The 22622-nt window shown below is 38.9% G+C and overlaps 1 protein-coding gene and 1 pseudogene across 3 annotated transcripts; both read right to left on the bottom strand.

Annotated features, from left to right (window-relative positions):
- Positions 1-1564: 1564 nt before the first annotated feature.
- LOC103336259 (TMV resistance protein N-like) lies at positions 1565-22622 on the bottom strand (annotated as a pseudogene). The gene is made up of 6 exons (XR_016127811.1): positions 20917-22622; positions 19725-20823; positions 19243-19511; positions 18091-19122; positions 17262-17995; positions 1565-1901 (listed from the first exon to the last, which is right to left on the bottom strand). The product of XR_016127811.1 is annotated as a TMV resistance protein N-like (transcript).
- LOC103336581 (TMV resistance protein N-like) lies at positions 1743-7730 on the bottom strand. Of its 2 annotated transcripts, none has more exons than XM_089054189.1 (7): positions 7466-7730; positions 6610-7135; positions 5405-6506; positions 5019-5294; positions 3800-4894; positions 2963-3704; positions 1743-1914 (listed from the first exon to the last, which is right to left on the bottom strand). In XM_089054189.1, exons 2-6 carry the CDS (start codon positions 7116-7118, stop codon positions 3009-3011), a joined length of 3678 nt encoding a protein of 1225 aa, XP_088910315.1. In that variant the 5' UTR covers positions 7119-7135; positions 7466-7730; the 3' UTR covers positions 1743-1914; positions 2963-3008. The 2 variants fall into 2 exon arrangements, with proteins under 2 accessions (XP_088910315.1, XP_088910316.1); XM_089054190.1 differs by having other exon boundaries at positions 6610-7132.

The raw sequence follows: 22622 nt of genomic DNA, 5'->3' as shown, positions 1-22622 counted from the left end.
ACTAAGGTGGCTAAAGACCCCATGCGTTATTCTTATTGATTGAAGATCTCAAATTCTTCAAGGGACCAACTTCTCCAAATTAGGAACAACTTTTACATTTAGGGGATCATGAATTGATGGTGGTAATGGTGGATTTGCCGGCAGGGATTTAACATGATCAGCTTCATCGCAGTAATCCTTGAGTACATCAGTCTCTTCTGCAGTAAACCCTAGTGTGCCAAGCAAGGTAGGCCAACACTGATGCTCTATTGAAAATACCTGCAGGATGACTCAAAATGCCTCGAGGAAGGTGAATAGGCCAATTAAGATTCTAATCAAATAAATAAAAATAAACTTGGTAGCAGGATTGATATGGCTTATCAATCACATAGCGTCGGGCATAAAATAAAAGAACACGCAGAGAATTATTTTACGTGGTAAAACCCCACCTCTGGGAAAATCCACTGACTCTCAGTCAACACAAATCCACTATAGAACGATGATTACAAGAAGTACTCACACTTATCCTAGACACATTCTAGATAATGTTTACCGACTTCAGTAACTCAACTTCACATCGGATGATCTTCGACACTCCTTATGTTGAGCAATACTGCCACGATTGCTTCAAGCTTACCGGAGGAAAACCGCCACCACGGTCTTGGTGCCCTCAACCGTATGAGTCACCGACATGCATATGAATGCAATATGAATGATTAAAGTGTTTGATAAATCACCAAGTAAACATTGAACACTTGATGATTTATCTCAAATATACGCACAACAGCTTTTCTTAGAATTCTATATGCTCAAAACAAATATCTCGAAAGCTGTCCAAATAAAGTCTTCAGTTACCCCCACATTAGTCACCAAATGTCACCAATTATTGGTAACTGTTGCCACTTTTTGTTTTTGGTAGTGCTTGCTAGCTAGTGTAAGTTTTCTTTGCTGATGTCAAAAGGATATATCAGACCATTCATTTGCTTACTGGAAGTTGGTTATTGTATTGAATGAGACCCCTAATTGGATGATTAAATTTATGTTTTTCTTTATATTTTAATTTCAATTTTCCATTGGATTTTTAATTATTGAAAAAATATGCTGACCTGTTTTAGAGATAGACAACGATAATTTGTGATTGTGGGTTTGGCATTGGTGCTTTTGTATGTCTGCCTGATTAGATAGAGATTTTGGGCTTTAGTTGGTGCCCTTCAGCCTTCGGTTGCTAACTTCAGCTTCAACTGGACGAGAATTCTATAGTATGGGCCTTATCTAAGCCTCGTGGATGTTTGTTCGGCTCTGTTGTTCTTAATTGGGCTGTGTTTGTTGCTTGCTGAGTTTGTAGCCTGCCTTTCCGACATTGCATTTCCCTTTTGATTTGGGATACCCTTCTTGTTCCCTTTTGAACAATATCTCTATAGCTTACAATACATCTTAATGTTTTGTGATTTTGATACTCTATAGCATATGTAGTAATGTCAGTCTTCTTATAGCTCTGAAATTTCTCCTAATAACAATAAAACAAACTGATAGCCCCAAAATGTTTTCCCTAGTGTGAAAATTCGAGTACAGGATTATGACCAGATTGAATTCATCAATCATGTGGTACTTCTTAACTCCAATTCTCCAAATATTTTACAATGAAAAAGTTACTATAATTTTATTCAAGACACAACTAGCACTGCCAAATTCTGCTCAACTTATTGGGATGTTAATGAATCTCTCATGAATTCTATTCTGTTGCATAATTTGAAACTGAGAAATGCTAAATAAGAGAAGAATGCATAATTGAATGAGAGATTGCACAAACTATCAAAGATATGATCAATGAAATAGCAGTGTGCCCAATATCGGCCATGGCATCAAGAACCCAAATTTCAGTTGACTACAGGACACAATTGGCTGGCTTCAACAGCAGTAGTCTTGTAATATGTACTTGAATGCAGAAACAAAAAAAAGTTAGGAGTATGTCTTGTTTATTTGCATCATAAATCTTGCATATACATACTTTTGCAATGGAAAAAAAAAAGCAGCAAGATAAATTGTTCTCCTCTCCTACTTAATATCATTGAAACGTGTTGGAAGACATATCATTGAAACAAACAAAACAAACAACCATTCACTTGTTGGAAGATATATCATTGAAACAAACAAAACAACAACCATTCACTCTATCTTAAGATAGATGAGATCATGGAAGACATATACTTTTTTGCGAAAGTAACTACTTAATGATTTGCAGTATGTTAACAGATACTTTGCTCAAGTGCTATATAATATGCAGCAACATGAGTTAATTAACCTGATAATTAGTGCTCTGCAGTAGTTAACAAAGAAATGTTCTTTCTCAGATGCAAAAAGCTCATGTTATCAACCAAGATGACAAATGTACATGAGAGAGAGATAGAGAGAGACAGAGAGAGAGCAGAGGAATTATCATCGAAGATATGAATCTAATGATAAATGTATGGCTAGAAAAGAAAATGTAGGGAGACAGATGGTGGTGACTTATTAATAATATCCATTGTGAGAGCAGTGTTATTGGCCTTTAAAGTATTGAGGTGCAGATATTTGAGGAGTTTTTAACGAAGGTAGCAAAATTTTAGCTCCTCTTTTAAGAATAACAGTTTTTATTAAACTTTTCAACAATAGCGAAAAATAAGAGGGGGCAAGACCTAAGTAGCAAATCAAAAGTCCTATGCAGCCCCTGCTGTAGTTGAAAATTTTCATAAAAAGTGCAGTTGTTAAAAAGAGGGAGAAAATCTTTACAAGTTGAGAGAAATTCAGATATGCTCCTAAAACAAAACAAGGAATAGAGCTAAATAAAAAAACAGTGGGAGAACCAAATGAAGGAGCAATAGGTGAAAAACAAAACTTAGAGCAATATAAGGCCAAAAGAATGAAGCACAAGCAGTGGAACAAACAATAGCACGTTAAATCCCCAAAAAAATGAAAACTAGAATCAGCAAATGAAGCAACTCACATTGAAATACAGCAGCTGTGATGCCTCTTGCTTTGAAAGTGAGGAATCATAGGTTAGTCCCAATCACATCGATCTTTTTTCTTTTTCTGGGCCGAGCTTCGTCAACAACATCATTTAATTCATCTTGGTCTACCTTTTTGGAAAGAGCATAGGTATTGCAGAAGAGAGATTTTTTGTGAGAGCTACCACTTCCACTAGGACTAGCCTCCTCGTCATCATGGTGTTGTTGACCTTGTGCATCAGCTGATTTGGTAGGACAAGTAGTAGTGCTCTTGATGACGGATTTGTTCATCATGATCTGGTTGAGTTGTTCCACATCTTGCTCGTGCACCAAACGAAACCCACACTTCTTCACACAAGATTTTTTGTGTTCCAGCATTATGTCTTGATGAGAATAATAAGTTGTGAACAAAAACTTTATCTGACCGCATATCTTCTCAGATTGTATACGAGATACATAAATTACCCAAAGGTGATCTGACACAACATCGAATATAGTAAATTCTTTTGGAAATACTCCATGTGTCCGCATTCCTTGTGGGGAACAGTTAATTCGAACATAATGAACATCAGAAAGATTAGCCTGAACTTCAAACACAACACAAAAAGCAATTCCCATCCACGTGGTAGGTAGCTCCACAGTTAGGGAATCTCCCAAACTTTGATTACTGAACCACTCTGGAATTTTCCTTCCAGGAGTTAAAATTGTGAATCCGTAAAGAGGCCTAATAAAACGGAGTACCTGTACCATATACATAGATATATACGAGGTTAGTAAGCTGTAATTATTATTACAGCAAACAACAAAAGAGAGACAGACAGAGACAGAGAGAGAACCCGAGGCTGAAGGTATCGCTGTAGCATTTTCAGTATTATACTGTCGCAGCCTTCATTGTCAACCAATACAAAGCAATTGGCACAATTAAAATGTATTCTGTTCTTTAATGAGCAATTTGACGAAAGATGTGGTAACATTTTTAAGGAAGTGCAATTGGCTATGTTTATATCCACCAATGAGATAAGCTTAGAAAGATCTGGCAATTGTTCAAGACTTTGGCACCCATTCACCCAAAATGACTTAATCTTAGAAAGACATCCAATGCTTGCAGGAAGGCTAACAAAATTGTTTCCACTAAGACTTAATTTTTCTAAAGAGGACAAGCAACCAATATCACTGGGAAGATCCCCTTCACAAACGCCACAATTACTTAGATCCAAATACTTCAAAGAGAATAAACCATCAAGCGAAGCCAACACAAATGCCTTTCTTCCATTTAAGCGGGGGAGGCCCCACCAAAACCTTGATTTATTAGGTTGTGATCCACTTCTTCCATCCAAAGATAGATCCCTCAGTTTTTTCAAACCAACAATGCAGCGTGGCAGCTGTCTTATAGCAGTTCCATTCAGATGAAGCGTATGTAAACACTCCATCTCTCCCATGTTCTCTGGGAATTTGTCAATTTTTGAGCATCCACTCACCTCGAGGTGTGTAAGAGACTTCAAATTACAAATTTCACTCGGAAGACCCGCGAGATTTTTGCAATACTGTAGTGACAGATCAGTAAGAGACTTCAAATTACAAATTTCACTCGGAAGACCCGCGAGATTTTTGCAATACTGTAGTGACAGATCAGTAAGGCCAACCAGACATCCTATTGATGAAGATAATTTCTCAATGGACATCCCACTTAAATTAAGCATTGACAAATTTTTCATTTGCCTTGAAAATTCTGGAATCTTTTTCAATTTTGAGCAATAACCAAGATCCAAGCTTTTAAGACATTTGAGATTTGCAATTGACGGGTGAATCTCAACCAAATTCTTACAAAATTGAAAATCCAACAACTCAAGATTCGGAACGCCACTGAAATCTGGGGTTGTGGTCAAGTTTTTAGAGCCAAAAAGCTTCATTTTTTTCAAGTTGGGCAAGTCCTGTGCAATTCATAACAATGGTAGAATAGATAATTAGCTCAGATTTATTTTAATTTTTAAAACAAAATATTTAAAATAAAATAAAAAACTAATTTCTAGAATGGCATATGGTCACTACTCTTACCTTTCTTCCATCCCAAAGCCGAACAAGTTTGCTCTCACGCATCTTAAGTGCAATAAGGAAATTCGGTTGAAAACTTGATGGGAGAAATTTGGAAGGATACCAACTCCATTTGATAATTCTCAAGGAATTAGGAAGAATTCTGGGGCTTGAAGAAATGATCACATTATCAAATTCAAGAACTTTCAGGTTACACATCTTAGAGAAGGCTTCACAATTCCAATCTGCCATTTCAAGTCTCGCCATGCGTAAGGCAATGCCTTTAATTTTGTATGTTGCCTGTAATTAAGAATAGTAAAGGAAAAGTTAATTGCACATTTAAGTCAAATTTCAAGATAAAAATAAATCATATTTCTTTAAAAACTTAGTATTTTCTACATAATTCTTACTGTATTGTTTATGAATACATGAGAGATATCATCACGATTGCACAATCGACTTCGTCTACCAGGCTCATCAGGACACTCCCGACGAACAATTTCCAATGCCATTTCCTGTATCAAATCATGCATCTCAACCGTGTTATTTGAAATATCAATAGTTAAAAGTGATTTCTGGACAAGAGCATTTATCCCAATATGACCACATAGGCCACAGCAGTCTAGTCTTTCAACTACACGCTCCTTGAACATCCCCTTGTGAAAAAATGCAACATCAAGAAATATATCCTTATTCATCTCATCCAGTCCATCGTAACTTATTTTGAGCAAATCAATAATTTGTGAGTTAGGAATTTTCTGCAGCTTATCCAATTCACTTTTCCATTCATATTGATCTCTCTTATACACTAAGCATCCCAAAAGTTTAAGAGCTAGTGGAAGTCCTCTAGCATAATTTACAAAACCCTTTGACAATTCCAAATAACCTTCCTCTGGCTCATTTTTTTTAAAGGCGTTCCAATTGAAGAGCTCAAGAGCATCATCATTACCTAACGCCTCTACCTTATATGATATATGTATATCATGTTTAACTAGCAACCGTTTATCTCTAGTTGTAATAATGATTATACTCCCCTTACCAAACCAATCCTTTTCACCAGCCAACTTTTCAAGATGGCTTGATTCACTCACATCATCAAGAATGAGAAGAACCTTTTTATTATACAAGCAATTCTTAATGACAGAGGTTCCCCACTGTTCATTCCAAAGTTGAGTAATTTGATCCTTTAAGATTGGGGAAAGAAGTTGTCTTTGTAGATGAACAAGATTACCACGTTGAGAAACCTCTCTAACTTTAGCAAGAAAGCTGCTAACTTCAAAATGGGTAGAAATGCTATCATAAACTAGCTGAGCAATGGTTGTTTTGCCAATTCCGCCCATCCCCCATATCCCTATAAAGCGAACATCATCCGTAGGATGAGCTAAAAGCAAATCTACTTGCTCACGTATAAACTTCATTCCCACTAACCCTTTGGAATCTAACAATTTGAATCTGTGATGCACTTTCTCCCACACCCATTCAACAATATTTTCAATAAGCTTTCTTTCACACCTACAAGGAGGAAAAGTAAAAGCGATCATGTAGTCTAAAATATAGGACATACATATAACTTCGCCACTTGAAGTTACATCAAATGGCTTACGAAAAAACTTACTCATTCTTTGAATCAAACCCAGATAAATTGGCCACTTCAGTTAAAGCAGTTCTCCAGCTCTTCACCCTTTCTCTGTCTTCCCTAAACCTTTCCTCATGCTCAGCGAACGCGCACGCAAAACTGCCGCTTTGTTTTCTCACATCGGAGGGATCCACATGATAAAACACTGGCAGAATTGTGCCCTTGGGTTTCATGCATTGGAGAATCTCTGTAAGCTCATCCAAGCACCAGGAAGAAGATGCATAATTTGGCGAGAGGACAACGATTGCAAGCCTTGATTCTTCGATTGCGTTGAAGAGCCCCGAAGAAATAGCTGTCCCTCTTTCAAGCTTTGGATCATCCTTGAATGTTTCAATGCCCCTGAGCTGCAATTCGTGGTATAAATGGGATACAAAGCTAAGTCGAGTGTCCTCACCCCTGAAACTCAAAAACACATCGTAGTTCGGTTGAGGAGCAGACTGATCAGGTGAAGGAAGAAAGGCAGGGTCTCTTTGGGTGCTCAATGCCATTTGGCAATCTGCTGCTGCTGAAAACACTCAATGAAAATAAGCCTTTTTCTAACTAAATAGAAAGATGATGAGAAACGGAAAAAAAGAAAAGGATTAAAATTTAAACCAGAGGAGAAATAAGGACGTTGAGGAAAAGTTTCAGAGCAAAGAAAAGGAAACAACAACAGAGAAACAGAGAGAACTCGGAAAATTATATATGTTTTGTATTTCAACAGAGAGAAACAGAGCAATTCAACATATAAACATTAGAAGGAACAAAAATACAAATTTCAACATTTAAAACAAAAATATAAGCCTCATGACTACACAAGTGAACTAAAAATTGCATACGCTTTAGTCAACGTTACCTGAACAAAACAGATATGGAAATGTAGTCGAAGCAAGCCAACAAGTTTAGCTTAGTGTTACCTCGACCCTGAAAAAATTACAGAGCCAGAGAATTTTTAATACCAGCAAGCCAGCCAGAAACTCACAAAATATACAACTTCTCAAGATCAGCCAAGAACCCAACAAGAAGAAACAAAGTCATTTCTCTTTTCTTTTCTTTTTGCTTTTTCTTTTTTATGAAATAGGGAGGAAGAACCCCATTAAATTCTGCTCAGAGACCAATGGGAGTCCAAGTCTTCTTGGGCAATGAGTAATTTCTTTTGCTTTTCAATGATAGAGGAAGGGGGACATCATTTCATTTCGGACAAGTTCTGCTCAGAGACAGAGACCATTTATTTGAATGGTCGGTTTCTTGGTTTTCTCCAACGTCTCCAATGGGAGTCCAAAAGTAAGTCTTGGGTCAATGAGTGATTTCATTTGCGTTTCAATGAAGAAGCCAATTATTTGAATGGTTGGTTTCTTGGTTAAACTGTTGTGAGATTTAATTGAAGGAAATATTAAGGCAATTACTTGATCTTTTCATCACGATATATATGGAGTAAAAGAGAACAATGGATCAAATAATAATCACGAAATTTGGTAAAGGGGCCAAGGATTTTCTTTTTTCACACGGTTTCTTTTTTCACCAATGGGAATCATTTGTATTTTTTTTTAAAAAAAATTTATGAAAGAGGGAGGAAAAAGCCCATAAAAGAAAGCAACATGATTCTTTTGCTTTTCAATGAGTGTTTTCTTTTGATTGGATCAAGCGAGTTATTTGGATGGTCGCTTTCAAGGAAATATGCAGGTAAAAATTACTTGATATTTCCCTCACGATAATAACGAAATTTGGTTAAGGGGTCAAGGATTTTCCTTTTACATGTTTTTTCATATATGTAATGAGAAAAACTAACTAGTTAATTCTGAAAGTTAATCGAGGAATTTTTTTGAGTACAAGCGCAACACAAAAGTTTATATGTAATTAGAGCAATTTGAGCAATCAATAGACTCAAAATGGCTTTGCTTTCAAGATCTTGTACTTTGCAAGCACATCGATATTTTAATTGAAGTTTATGCACACTAGTATTTTTATTGAAGGACTATATTCATACTGAGTGGTTGTTTGAGCAAGTTAGTGCATTTTATTTTATTTTATTATCATGTCAATTATTTGAGTGGTTGCATAATTTTCTTTGGTCAAATTTAACTTATTAAATAAGCCAAAGGACATGGATCTTTCCATGGAGAAGCCAAGAAATTTCCTATGTGAAATTGGGTCTATTCATTCACCGTCAGCCATCTTTGCCAAGCATCCTCGTAACAAAACCCATAAAATAATAAATTGTCGAAAAGAAAAAAATTTGCTTATCTGCAATTCCAAACCAACTTCCACACACAAAAAGACAAAATAGTGGAAAAGGAAATGAAGAAACAGAAGGGCGGATCAAATAATAAATGGAAAGGTTGGAAACTAGGACATTAGATGGTGGCAATTACTTGATCTTTTCATCACGATATATACGGAGTAAAGAAAAACAATGGATCAAATAATAATCACGAAATTTGGTACAAGGCATCAAGGATTTTCCGTCTAGAATTGATCAATAAAGATATAAATAAATAATAAAAAACTTTTGTTTACAACGAGAAAAGAAACAAAAAATGTAATTAGGAAAAATTTAACATTTGTAAAGCAATTTGTGCAGATAACATAGTCAAAGGGTCTCGTCCTTTCCAAGCAAATATTTTATACTAAAACTTCAGGCATCCATTGTTGCTTTGCCTTACTAGCTAAACAAAGCTGGAGAATCCTCCAAAATCCAAATGCAAGCTAAGCTCGTTACTACCTGAATTGTGATTTCCTTAACGCCGAAAAAGGTTTGCGTGCCTGGGTGTGGTCTAGCCTCCTTGAAGGAAGGGATGCTTTGATCAGAGACTCTCGCTGCTAGATTTTTTGTGTGAAAAATACGAATATTTGAAAACACCTTTGGCTTTCTCCTCCCCATGATGGGATTATCCAAGTTAGGCAAGTTGTTCCCCCATCAGTCCCTCAGTTAGTTTGCGAGATTATGGAAAAGGAGACAGATTATTGGAAGCTAAAGTTGATTGAGCCGTATGTACAACCTTGCACTTGGGAGATTATCCGATGTTGTACAATTGCAAATACCGAGAGACAAGACAAAGTGGTGTGGCCCTGGACAACTAATAGTGCTAAAATATGAAAACTTTGAGAGAATATTTGTTTGTGGGAATTTTGACAGACCGCAATTTCCCTGAACCCGAGCGGATCCGTCTTGGTGCCGACATCACACCGATGCGGACCCACTTACTAAAACCAAGACATCCTGCCAAAATTTTGGCAGAGTCTCTGTAAAATGTTCAAACCCAACAAAACTCAACCTGCATAATTTACATCATAAAATCACAACTGCTAGCATGCTTTTAACATACAACAATCCAACACAAAATGGCCTCCGGCCTCAAGTAGCACCTAACATGGGCGATAACAGAGCGTCTCAGAATTTGTTTACAACAAGCGAGAGTAGAAAGGATTTATACTGAGACCTAACAACTGATGTAACACCCCGACTCCTTTATTTTCCCTATTTAATTTAATTAAGGGAAAATATTAAATTACTCCTGGGTTAAGGGTGATTTTGGTCACTTTCTTATCCGGGAAGATTTTGGGACCGTGAGTGGTGTGGCTGCGTAGGTGGTACTGAGACGAAACCGTAGACAGGCGGTAGGCTCGAATCGGAGATTTAACGAAGTTTTGGCGATCAAAACTTGTTCGGTGGCAGAACCGTAATTATTTCGAAGTAAGTTTGGGGTAAAATCAGATTTTCACATTTACCCCTCACTTTCTCTCTCTTCCTCCCGCGTCTTCTTCTTCTCCTTGCGATTTTCCTCCTTCTCGTCACTGTTCACCGATCGGAAACCACCACACAGCCGCCACCTCCGACCACCCCGTCCGACGAGACCGGTCCCGTTCGAACCGCAGCCTCTCCCTCTCTCTTCCCGCCAAGACCGAAACCCTCGGGACTCGCGGAAATTGCGAAAGCGTGGCGGGAATGACTGGAACTTCCAGCCGCTCGATCTCTCTCCTCCACCACCATTTCCGACGGGTAAGGTGAGGTTTCTCATCCATTTTGTGTGTTCTAGCTGGCTGTGGGATAGGTTTTGATAGATTTGCAGGTTAATTCTCGAATTGGAAACCTAGGTTTTGGCCGGATTTCAATTTGAAATTTCGGCCACTTGCCGTCCGAATTGGACGTTGCCGTAGTTGAAAAAGTTGCTCCATTCTTCGAGTAGTATCTAGGATTGGAAGGGTGAGCGTTGGTTTGGAGATTTTCCGTCGCCGGAAATCTCTCTACACACCCGCGCGCTGCCGGCGCGTGTGGCGGCGCGTGGGCAAGGTGGGTGAAGTTGTTTTTCGTCCTGTTGAGATCCTTCGGTTGTCACGAGTGCGTAGGATTTCGCGGATCTCAATTTGGATATCGTTTGACTATCGAACGGATTTCGCATATTGTGCGTTATCCGGGTTCGATAAGTTCTGACCGTTGGATCGTTTCCAAATTGAAGTATGTTGATCTAGGTACTCTTAGAAACCTGTAGGAATTCGCGGATCGTGAATTGGAGCCCCGGATGTTCCGATTCAATAATGTGAAGTTTAGGGAAATCGCGATCACCGTGCGATTGGGAAGCGAATCCCAATCTGTAACCGGACCTTAGGATGTTCCTTTGGACGTGAGCGCACCGGGAACTTGGGGATTTAAGTATTTCCTTTCGTGAATTTCCGTTTTGGAAGTACGTGATGTTAATCAAGGAATTGTATCTTGGAATAGGTACTTCGGTTGATCACTCGCAGCAGGCGGGACCCTCACGGGGCCGGGCAGCTTGGGATTACTTGTGAGTGGACTTTGTTTTAAGCATATGCATGGTTTTTAATTATGAAAGTTTTGTGCATATACTTTAAATGATGGTGACTTTGATTTAATAAGCCTTTGGTTGATGGATTTGAATATGTTTATATATCTTGGCTATGTATTTTGAGTATAGACTTATATATTTGAGTATGGTGATTATGTTGATATGGATTTTGGGATGGCTATCTATATTGTCTATGTATAGAGTATGAGAGGTTGTTGTGGTGAGATTGTGGAAAGATAGGAGTTTGATGGATGGTTGTGAGATGTATGAGTATGGTAGGCGAGTACCATTCCCTAGTTACTAGGCTTCCCACACACGTCGTTGGCAGTGCCGGTGGGGTGGGAAGGCCATGAGATTACGGGTCTCACACATGGCGTTGGCGTGCCGGTGTGTGAGACACTTTCCATACGTGTCGTTGGCAGTGCCGGCGTATGGGGAGAGTATGTATATTGTTTGAGTATCATCACACACGTCGTTGGCAGTGCCGGTGGGGTGATGATACTGTCTGCGCGTAGGACTTCTTATGAGATTTGTGAGCTACACGTGTCGTTGGCAGTGCCGGCGTGTGAGCTATGGAGTTCCGTCCCCCGGTTGGACTACTCATCCCTGGACACGGGTTAGTGTTCGAAATCCTGCGTACCAGCTAACAATCCCCCGGTTGGATTGTCTCCCCGGTACATTAGTTTGGAGTGGAGTATATATTATATTAGAGTCCTAGCTATATATATATATATATATATGGGTATTTACGGGTTGTGGAGAGTTGCATGTATTTTGGGAATGGGTGTGGATTTGAGCTGTGGAGTTGTTTTGGACTTGGGGATTTTGTGTTTTGAGTTTTGGTTTTTCTGAATTGTGAAACTGCATGCTAGAGCATTATTTTTACATGGTGGGGTTACTATGTTGATTTAAAGTGAAACTTTATTTCTGTCCACTCACATATTTCTGTTTTGCGCCCCCAGACAGTAGTTGCTCCTGAAGGCATTCGAGCAAGTCACGAACTCGAACTTGTCGTCTGCTGATAGGGTGCAGTATAAATTCTTTCTACTCCCCTGTTTGTTGTAAACAAATTCTGTAGACGCTCTGTTATTGCCCATGTTAGGCTACTACTTGAGGCCGGAGGCCATTTTGTGTTGGATTGTAGTTTGTAAAAGCATGCTGGCAGTTGGGTTGTACGTTGATGTAAATTATTGCAGGTTGTTTATTGTTGGTTTGGGCATTTTACAGGGGAGACTCTGCCGAAATTTTTGGTAGGATGTCTTGGACTTTTAGTAAATGGGCCCGGCATCGCAGTGATGTCGGCACCAAGACGGGTCCGCCTGCGGTTTGAAATTCGGGCGGGTCTGTCGGACGACAAGCTTGGAGCTCGTGACTTGCTCGAACGCCTTCAAAGCAACTACATGCTGAGGGGCGCAAAACAGAAATATGTGAGTGGACAGAAATAAAGTTTCACTTTAAATCAACATAGTAACCCCACCATGTAAAAATAATGCTCTAGCATGCAGTTTCACAATTCAGAAAACCAAACTCAAAACACAAGATCCCCAAAATCCAAAACAACTCCACAACTCAAATCCACCACTCATTTCCCTAAAGATATGCACTCTCATCAACCCGTAAATACCCATATATAAATATATATATATATATAGCTAAGACTTTAATATAATATAAACTTCTCTCCATACTAATGTACCGGGGAGACAATCCAACCGGGGGATTGTTAGCTGGTACGCAGGATTTCCGAACACTAACCGCGTCGGGATGAGTAGTCCAACCGGGGGACGGAACTCCATAGCTCACACGCCGGCACTGCCAACGACACGTGTAGCTCACAAATCTCATATCAAGTCCTACGCGCAGACAAGTATCATCACCTCACCGGCACCGCCAACGACGTGTGTGATGATACTCAAGCAATATACATACTCTTCCCATACGCCGGCACGCTAACGACGCGTATGGAAAGTGTCTCACACACCGGCACTGCCAACGACATGTGTGAGACCCGCAATCTCATGGCCTTCCCACCCCACCGGCACTGCCAACGACGTGTGTGGGAAGCCTAGTAACTAGGGAATGGTACTCACCTACCATGCTCATACATCTCACAACCATCCCTCAAATTCACATCTTTCCACAATCTCACCACAACAACCTCTCATACTCTATACATAGACAATATAGATAGTCATCCCAAAATCCATATCAACATATTCATCATACTCAAATATATATGTCTATACTCAAAATATATAGTCAAGAGGTATAAGCATATTCAAATCCATCAACCAAATGCTTATTAAATCAAAATCACCATTTAAAATATATGCACAAAACTTTCATCAATAAAAACCATGCATATGCTTAAAACAAAGTCCACTCACAAATAATCCCACGCTGCCCGGCCCCGTGAGGGTCCCGCCTGCGAGTGATCAACCGAAGTACCTATTTCAAGATACAAATCCTTGATTAACATCTCGTACTTCCAAAACGGAAATTCACGAAAGGAAATACTCAAATCCCCAAGTTCCCGGTGTGCTCACGTCCAAAGGAACATCCTAAGGTCCGATTACAGATTTGAAATCGCTTCCCGATCGCACGGTGATCGCGATTTCCCTAAACTTCAAATTATTGAATCGGAACATCCGGGGCTCCAATTCACGATCCGCGAATTCCTATAGGTTTCTAAGAGTACCTAGATTAACATACTTCAATTTGGAAACGATCCAACGGTTAGAACTTATCGAACCCGGATAACGCACAATATGCGAAATCCGTTCGATAGTCAAACGATATCCAAATTGAGATCCGCGAAATCCTACGCACTCGTGACAACCTAAGGATCTCATTAGGATGAAAAACAACTTCACCCACCTTGCCCACACGCCGCCACATGCTCCGGCAGCGCGTGGGTGTGTAGAGAAATTTCCGGCGACGGAAAATCTCCACACCAACGCTCACCCTTCCTACCCTAGCTTCTTCTCAAGGTCAGGATCACTTTATTCAACTACCACGAGGTCCAATTCGCACGGGAACTGGCCGGAATTTCAAATTGAAAACCGGCCAAAACCTAGGTTTCCAATTCGGTTCCAAACTTCAAATTCGATCTAAACCTAACCCAAAATCAGCTAGAGCACAGGAAATGGATGAGAAACCTCACCTTACCCGTCGGAAATGGTGGCTGAAGGAGAGAGATCGAGCGGCTGGAAGTTCCACAATTCCCGCCACGTTCTGCGTTTCCGGCTAGCACAGAGACGGTGATGGCTGAAATTGGTCGGGAAGTGACGAGGAGAGCCGACGTTGACGAGACCGGTCTCGGCGGCCGTGGGTATGAGCGGCGGTGGTCTTGGAAGGTGACGGCTGTGAGGAAGTCGAAGGAGAGGGAACGCGGGAGAGAAAGAGAGAGAAAGTGAGGTGAAATTGTGAAAAATCTAATTTTACCCCAAACTTACTTGAAATAATTACGGTTCTGCCACCGAACAAGTTTTGATCGCCAAAACTTCGTTAAATCTCCGATTCAGGCCTACCGCCTGTCTACGGTTTCGTCTCAGTACCACCTACGCAACCACACCACTCACGGTCCCAAAATCTTCCCGGATAAGAAAGTGACCAAAATCACCCTTAACCCAAGACTAAATTAATATTTTCCCTTAATTAAATTAAAATAGGAAAATAATCGGAGTCGGGGTGTTACAAATTTTCTGTGTATTCTTCTCCCTGTAGGGAATCATATTTATAATACAACGAAACCTGAATGGGCAAGAAAATAATAAATTCATAAATCTATTTACAGTAGGAAATCAGGAATTAAAGTAAATCAATTACAATTATAATAGGAATTCTTGGTGTGTAAGGAAAGTAAGTCAATATCCACAAGTCACGGCAACACTCCCCCTCACATTGGTGCATAGATGTAGCTAATGCCCAACTGATCCAGTGAATTGTGGAATGCTTTACTGGAAATCGCCTTTGTCAAAATATCCACCAATGGATCCTTTGATTTCACAAAAGGAAATTGAAACACTTTAGCCTCAAGCTTCTGTTTGATGAAGTGTCGATCCACCTCAACATGTTTAGTACGATCATGTTGAACTGGATTCTGTGGAATGGCTATAGCAGCCTTGTTGTCACAAAAGAGATTCATTGTGGATGTAGGTTTATACCCAAGTTCAGTAAGCAACTTTCTTAACCAAATAAGTTCACAAATCCCTTCATCATGCCTCAAGTCGGCTTCTGCACTGGATAAAGCTACTACATTCTATTTCTTGCTCCTCCATGTCACCAAATTATCTCCCACGAATGTGAAGTAACCCGATGTGGATTTTCTATCTGTTACATTACCTGCCCAATCTGCATATGAATAACCATTAATATTTAGATGACCATGCTTTGAGAACATAAGCAAGCGGGAAGTTCATTTTCTGTTTACTAATATTAGCTTCATTTGCTGGGAGATATGGAAGACTGGATGTAATTTTGTCTTTAAGAGCAGCCACATTGATCCCCGTCTCACTTATTGATCGAGCAATGCAAAACCGTAGGGAGTTTTTAGATGCTAAGGCCAAATCTCCTATGCCTTTTGGGGATGCTTCAGTTGATCCAAACATTCTTGCTCAAGGGTGGAGGCCTCCAATGTCTAACTATGTGAAAATTAATTTTGATGGAGCATGGAAAAAGGACTCGCATTTGGCAGGGCTGGGTGTAGTTGCTAGAGATGCTGTCAGATCCTTTTGTGGTGGTTTAGCGACTCTGTTCCATTACAACTTGGCTCTGGTTGCACAGGCGGCTGCTAGCCTTCGTGCTTTCAAATTTGTTCTAAATCATAATTTCACCGACATTATCCTTGAGACAGATTCGAAGATTCTGGTGGAAAGAGTTAGAGGAGGAGAAAACAAAATGGTATTTGGGCTATCCAACCTCTTCTGGATGAGTTTAAGAAGATCTCTATTTGTTTTAGATCAGTTCTTTGGAGCTGGGTGTGAAGGAAATTGAACCGTGCAACGCACAAGGCTGCGGCGATTGGAATCAGAGCGGAGCAATTGGAAAGTTGGGCTATCAGGCCACCTCTGTCTCTTGTGGGAGTTTTACTATCTGATGGCCTCCCTTGTCCTCTAGGGAGATTTTCATAAATTATTGTTGCTTTAGATTTGCTCTTTTGTGACATAGGTTGTTTATCTCGGCTCTCTGTCTGGAGCTTAGTTTAGTCTCTGTCTTGTTCACTGTGTTTTGTTGGCGCTGCTTTGGCGTTTTGTTAATGAAGAACTTATTCAGACCCAAAAAATAAAGAAGATAAATGAATGGCTAGAAAAAGAAAATGCAGGGAGACAGATGGTGGTGACTTACTAATAATATCAATTATGAGAGCATCGTCATTGGCGTTTAAAGTATTGAGGTGCAAATATTTGAGGAGGATGAGTTTTTAACGAAGGTAGCAAAATTTAGCTTGTCTTTTAAGAATAACAGTTTTCATTAAACTTTTCAACAAAAGCGAAAAATAAGAGGGGCCAAGGCCTAAGTAACAAATCAAAGTGGTTACCCTCAAAATCAAAAGGCCTAAGTAACAGTTTTTATGAAAATTTTCATAAAAAGTGCAGTTATTAAAAAGAGGGAGAAAATCTTTACAAGTTGAGACAAATTCAGATTTGCTCGTAAAACAACACAAGGAATAGAGCCAAATAAAAAAAAACAGTGGGAGAACCAAATGAAGGAGCAATAGGTGAAAAACAAAACTTAGAGCCACATAAGGCCAAAAGAATGAAGCACAAGTAGTGGAACAAACAATAGTACGTCGACAATCCAAAAAAAATGAAAAGTAGAATCAGCAAAAGCAGCAGCTCAGCTCACATTGAAATGCAGCAGCTGTGATGCCTCTTGCTTTGAAATTGAGGAATCATAGGTCGGTCCCAATCACATCGATCTTTTTTCTTTTTCTGGGCCGAGCTTCGTCAACAACATCATTTTATTTCATCTTGGTCTGCCTCTTCGGAAAGAGCATAGGTATTGCAGAAGAGAGAATTTTGGTGAGAGCTACCACTTCCACTAGGACTAGCCTCCTCGTCATCGTGGCGTTGTTGACCTTGTGCATCAACTGATTTGGTAGGACAAGTAGTAGTCCTCTTAATGATGGATTTGTTCATCATGATCTGGTTGAGTTGTTCCACATCTTGCTCGTGCACCAAACGAAACCCACACTTCTTCACACAAGATTTTTTGTCTCCCCACATTATGTCTTGAGAATAATAAGTTGTAAAGAAAACCTTTATCTGACCGCATATTTTCTCAAATTGTTTACGAGATACATAAATTACCCAAAGGTGATCTGACACAACATCGCCTATTTTAAAATATTTTGAAAATACTCCATGTGGCCGCATTCCTTGTGCGGAACAGCTAATTTGAAAATAATGAAAATCAGAAAGATGAGCCTGAACTTCAAACACAGCACATAAAGCAATTCCCATCCACATGGTAGGTAGCTCCACAGTTAGGGAATCTCCCAAACTTTGATTATTAAACCACTCTGGAATTTTCCTTCCAGGAGTTACAATTTCGAATTTGTATGGAGGCCTAGGGATTACCTGCACCATATACATAGATATTTATGAGGTTAGCAAGTTGTAATTATTATTATAGCAAACAACAAAAGAGAGACAGAGAGACAGAGAGACAGAACCTGAAGGTATCGCTGTAGCATTTTCAGTATTATACTATCGCAGCCTTCATTGTCAACCAATACAAAGCAATTGGCACAATTAAACTTACGATAACCTATTTTGTTATCCACTAATGAGCAATTTGGCGAAAGATGTGGTAACATTTTTAAGTGCAACCAGCTATGTCTATATCCATTAGTGAGATAAGCTTAGAAAGATCTGACAATTGTTGAAGCCTTTGGCACCCATTCACCCAAAATAACTTAAGCTTAGACAGACATCCAATGCTTGCAGGAAGGCTAACAAAATTGTTTCCACTAAGCTTTAATTCTACTAAAGAGGACAGGCAGCCAATATCACTGGGAACATCCCCTTCACAAAGTCCACAATCACTCAGATCCAATATCCCCAAAGAGCATAAACCATCAAGCGAACCCAACACTAAAGCATTTCTTTTATATAAGCGGGGGAGGCCCCACCAAAACCTTGATTTATTAGGCTGTGATCCACTTCCTCCACCCAAAGATAGATCCCTCAATTTTTTCAAACCAACAATGGAGCGTGGCAGCTGTCTTATAGAAGTTCCATACAATCGAAGCTCTGTAAGAGACTCCATCTCCCCCACGTTCTCTGGGAGTTCGTCAATTTTTGAGCATCTAGACGCATCCAATACTTCAAGAGACTTCAAATTACAAATTTCACTTGGAAGACCCGTGAGATTTTTGCAATCCATTAGATATAGATAAGTAAGGCCAACCAGACATCCTATTGATGAAGATAATTTCTCAACGGAGGTGTGACATAAACAAAGCCATGACACATTTTTCATTTGCCCTGAAAATTCTGGAGTCTTTTTCAATTTTGAGCAAAAACTAAGAGACAACGTTGTTAGACATTTGAGATTTGCAATTGATGGGTGAATCTCAACCAAATTCTTACAACATTGAAAATCTAACTCCTCAAGATTCGGAATGCCAGAGAAATCTGGGGTTGTGGTCAAGTTTTCAGAGCCACAAAGGTTCATTTTTTTCAAGTTGGGCAAGTCTTGTACAATTCATAACAATGGTAGAATAGATCATTAGCTCAGATTTATTTTATTTTTTAAAACAAAATATTTATTTTAAAAAAACTAATTTCTAGAATGTCATATGGTCACTACTCTTACCTTTCTTCCATCCCAAAGCCCAACAAGTTTGCTATTAGGCATCTCAAGTGCAAAAAGGAAATTCGGTTGAAAACCTGATGGGAGAAATTTGGAAGGATAGCAACGCCATTTGATACTTCTCAAGGAATTAGGAAGAATTATGTTGCTTGAAGAATTCATCATATTATCAAATTCAAGAAATCTCAGGTTAAGCATCTTAGAGAAGGCTTCACAATTCGAATATGCCTTTTCAAATGTCCCCATACATAATTTGATGCCTTTAATTTTGTCTGTTGCCTGTAATTAAGAACAGCAAAAGAAAAGTTAATTACACATTTAAGTCTAATATTGTTTTAAAGAGAAATCATATATATTCCAAAACCATCTTTATATAACTTCTTATCGCATTGTTTATGAATACATCAAAGATATCATTAATTAAGTCTAATACCGTGTTAAAGATAAATCATAAATCTTCCAAAACTTAGTATCTTTTATATAACTTATTACTGTATTGTTTATGAATACATGAGAGATATCATCATGATTGCACAATCGACTTCGTCTACCAGGCTCTTCAGGACACTCTTGACGAACAATTTCCAATGCCATTTCTTGTATCAAATCATGCATCTCAACAATATTGTTCGAAATATCAAAAGTTAAAAGTGATTTCTGAACAAGAGCATTTATCCCAATATTACCACATAGACCACAATTGTCTAGTATTTCAATTACACGCTCCTTGAACATCCCCTTATGAAAAAATGCAACATCAAGAAATATATCCTGGTTCATCTCATCCAGTCAATCATAACTTATTTTGAGCAAATCAATAATTTCTGACTTAGGAATTTTCCGCAGCTTATCCAATTCACTTTTCCACTCATCTTGATGTCTCTTATACACTAAGCATCCCAAAAGTTTAAGAGCTAGTGGAATGCCTTTGGCATAATTTACAAAACCCTTGGACAATTCCAAGAAACCTTCCTCAGGCTCATTTTTTTTAAAGGCATTCCGACTAAAGAGCTCAAGAGCATCATCATCACCTAATCCTTCTACCTTATATGATACCTGCATATCATGCTTTACTAGCAACCGTTCATCTCTTGTTGTAATTATGATTATACTCCCCTTACCAAACCAATCCTTTTCACCAGCCAACTTTTCAAGTTGGCTTGATTCACTCACATCATCAAGAATGAGAAGAACCTTTTTATTATACAAGCAATTCTTAATGACAGAGGTTCCCCACTGTTCATTCCAAACTTGAGTAATTTGATCCTTTAAGATTGGGGAAAGAAGTTGTCTTTGTAGATCAACAAGATTACCACGTTGAGAAACCTCTCTAACATTAGCAAGAAAGCTGCTAACTTCAAAATGGGTAGAAATGCTATCATAAACTAGCTGAGCAATGGTTGTTTTGCCAATTCCGCCCATCCCCCATATCCCTATAAAGCGAACATCATCCGTAGGAGCTAAAAGCAAATCTATTTGCTCAAGTGTAAACTTAATTCCCACTGACTCTGTGGAATCCAATAATTTGAATGTGCGATGCATTTTAATCCACACCCATTGAACAATCTTTCCAATAATCTTTCTTTCACACCTACAAGGAAGAAAAGTAAAACGATGATTAAGTTAGAAATATAAGCCATAGTTTTTGTTAAGATATAAGGAGAAGGTGTTCATTCATGCTTACTCATTCTTTGAATCTATCCCAGATAAATTGGCTACTTCTGTTAAAGCATCTCTCCAGCGCTTCATCTTATCGATGTCTTCCCTAAACCTTTTCTCATGCTCAGTGAAGGCGTCCGCAAAACTGCCGCTTTGTTTTCTCACATGGGAGGGATCCACATTATAAAACACTGGCAGAATTGTGCCCTTGGATTTCATGCACTGGAGAATCTTTGTAAGCTCATCCAAGCACCAGGAGGAAGATGCATAATTTGGCGAGAGAATAACGATTGCAAGCGTTGATTCTTCGATCCCTTTGATGAGCTCTGAAGAAATAGGCGTCCCAATTTCAAGCTCACTATCATCCTTGAATGTTTTAATGCCTCTGAGCTGCAATTCGTGGTATAAATGGGATACAAAGCTAAGTCGAGTGTCCTCACCCCTGAAACTCAAAAACACATCGTGGTTCGGTTGAGGAGCATATTGATCAGGTGAAGGAAGAAAGGCAGAGTCTCTTTTGGTGCTCAATGCCATTAGGCAATCTGCTTTTGCTGAAAACACTCAATGAAAATAAGCCTTTTGCTAACAGAGGAATTCAACATATAAAGTAAACATTAGAAGGAACAAACTATGAATTTCAACCTTTAAAACAAAAATATAATGCCATCTAAAACAGAAGTGTGGACGAAGCAAGCCAACAAGTTTAGCTTAGTGTTACCTCAACAAAATATAATTTGTAAGTCCAGCAAGCCGGCCAGAAACTCACAAAATATACTTCTTAAGATCAGCCAAGAAACCAACAAGAAGAAACAAAGCTAGCAGCCTCAGAAAAGAGAGAGACTTGGAAACCGTGTAGTGGTGAGCACGCGGTTTCTCTTTTCACCAATGAGAGTCATTTCTTTTTCTTTTTTCCTTTTTTATGAAAGAGGGAGGAAGAACCCCATAAAAGAAAGCTACATGATTCTTTTGCTTTTCAATGAGTGCTTTCTTTTGATTGGATGGTTGCTTTCTTGATAAAACTGTGGTGAGATATAATTCAAGGAAATATGCAGGCAATTACTTGATATTTCCCTCACGATAATAACGAAATTTGGTCAGGGGTCAAGGATTTTACTTTTACATGTTTTTTTCATACTCCTACAACTCATCAATGAAGGGGAAAAAAAAATTCGTTTGCAATGAGAAAAAATAACTAGTTAATTCTGAAAATTAATTGAGGAATTTTTTTTAGTACAAGCGCAACACAAGTTTATATGCAATTTGAGCAAACAATAGACTCAACAATAGACTCAATTTGAGCACATCGGTATTGTAATTGAAGTTTATGCACACTAGTATTTTTATTGAAGGACTATATTCAATCCATCGTGGCATCCCTTTCTGAAACTGCAAAATGTATACTGCAGCATATACATGTATTTTTGCAATCGAAAAGAAATTTAGACATGAGAATTGTTATCCTCTCCTACCTAGACCAATAATTCAAAAGATAAGAAAAATCTTATCTTGCACAGAGTGCGTGGTTAACAAAAGATATTACCGCAGAGAGACAAAAATACCACATCTATAAAACAACTGTGTTGGCATTGAAAAGCCTCATCACTACAGCAGTGAACTAGAAACTGCATATGCTTTAGCTTATTAATTAATGTTACCTGAACAAAGCAGATATGGTAATGTAGACGAAGCAAGCCAACCAAAGCTTGTAAACATAATATTGGGTAAAACCAT

This window comes from Prunus mume, linkage group LG6, assembly GCF_029339155.1.
Source record: "Prunus mume cultivar Tortuosa linkage group LG6, ASM2933915v1, whole genome shotgun sequence".
Lineage (NCBI taxonomy): Eukaryota > Viridiplantae > Streptophyta > Magnoliopsida > Rosales > Rosaceae > Prunus > Prunus mume.
This window is presented reverse-complemented; position numbering and strand designations above follow the sequence as displayed.

Coding starts and splice junctions, on each gene's coding strand:
- LOC103336581 (XM_089054189.1), bottom strand. CDS start 7,118: ATGGCATTGAGCACCCAAAGAGACCCTGCCTTTCTTCCTTCACCTGAT. Junction 6,507..6,609: donor GGGTTTGATTCAAAGAATGA/GTAAGTTTTTTC, acceptor TCCTCCTTGTAG/GTGTGAAAGAAAGCTTATTG. Junction 4,895..5,018: donor GGCTTTGGGATGGAAGAAAG/GTAAGAGTAGTG, acceptor TGAATTGCACAG/GACTTGCCCAACTTGAAAAA.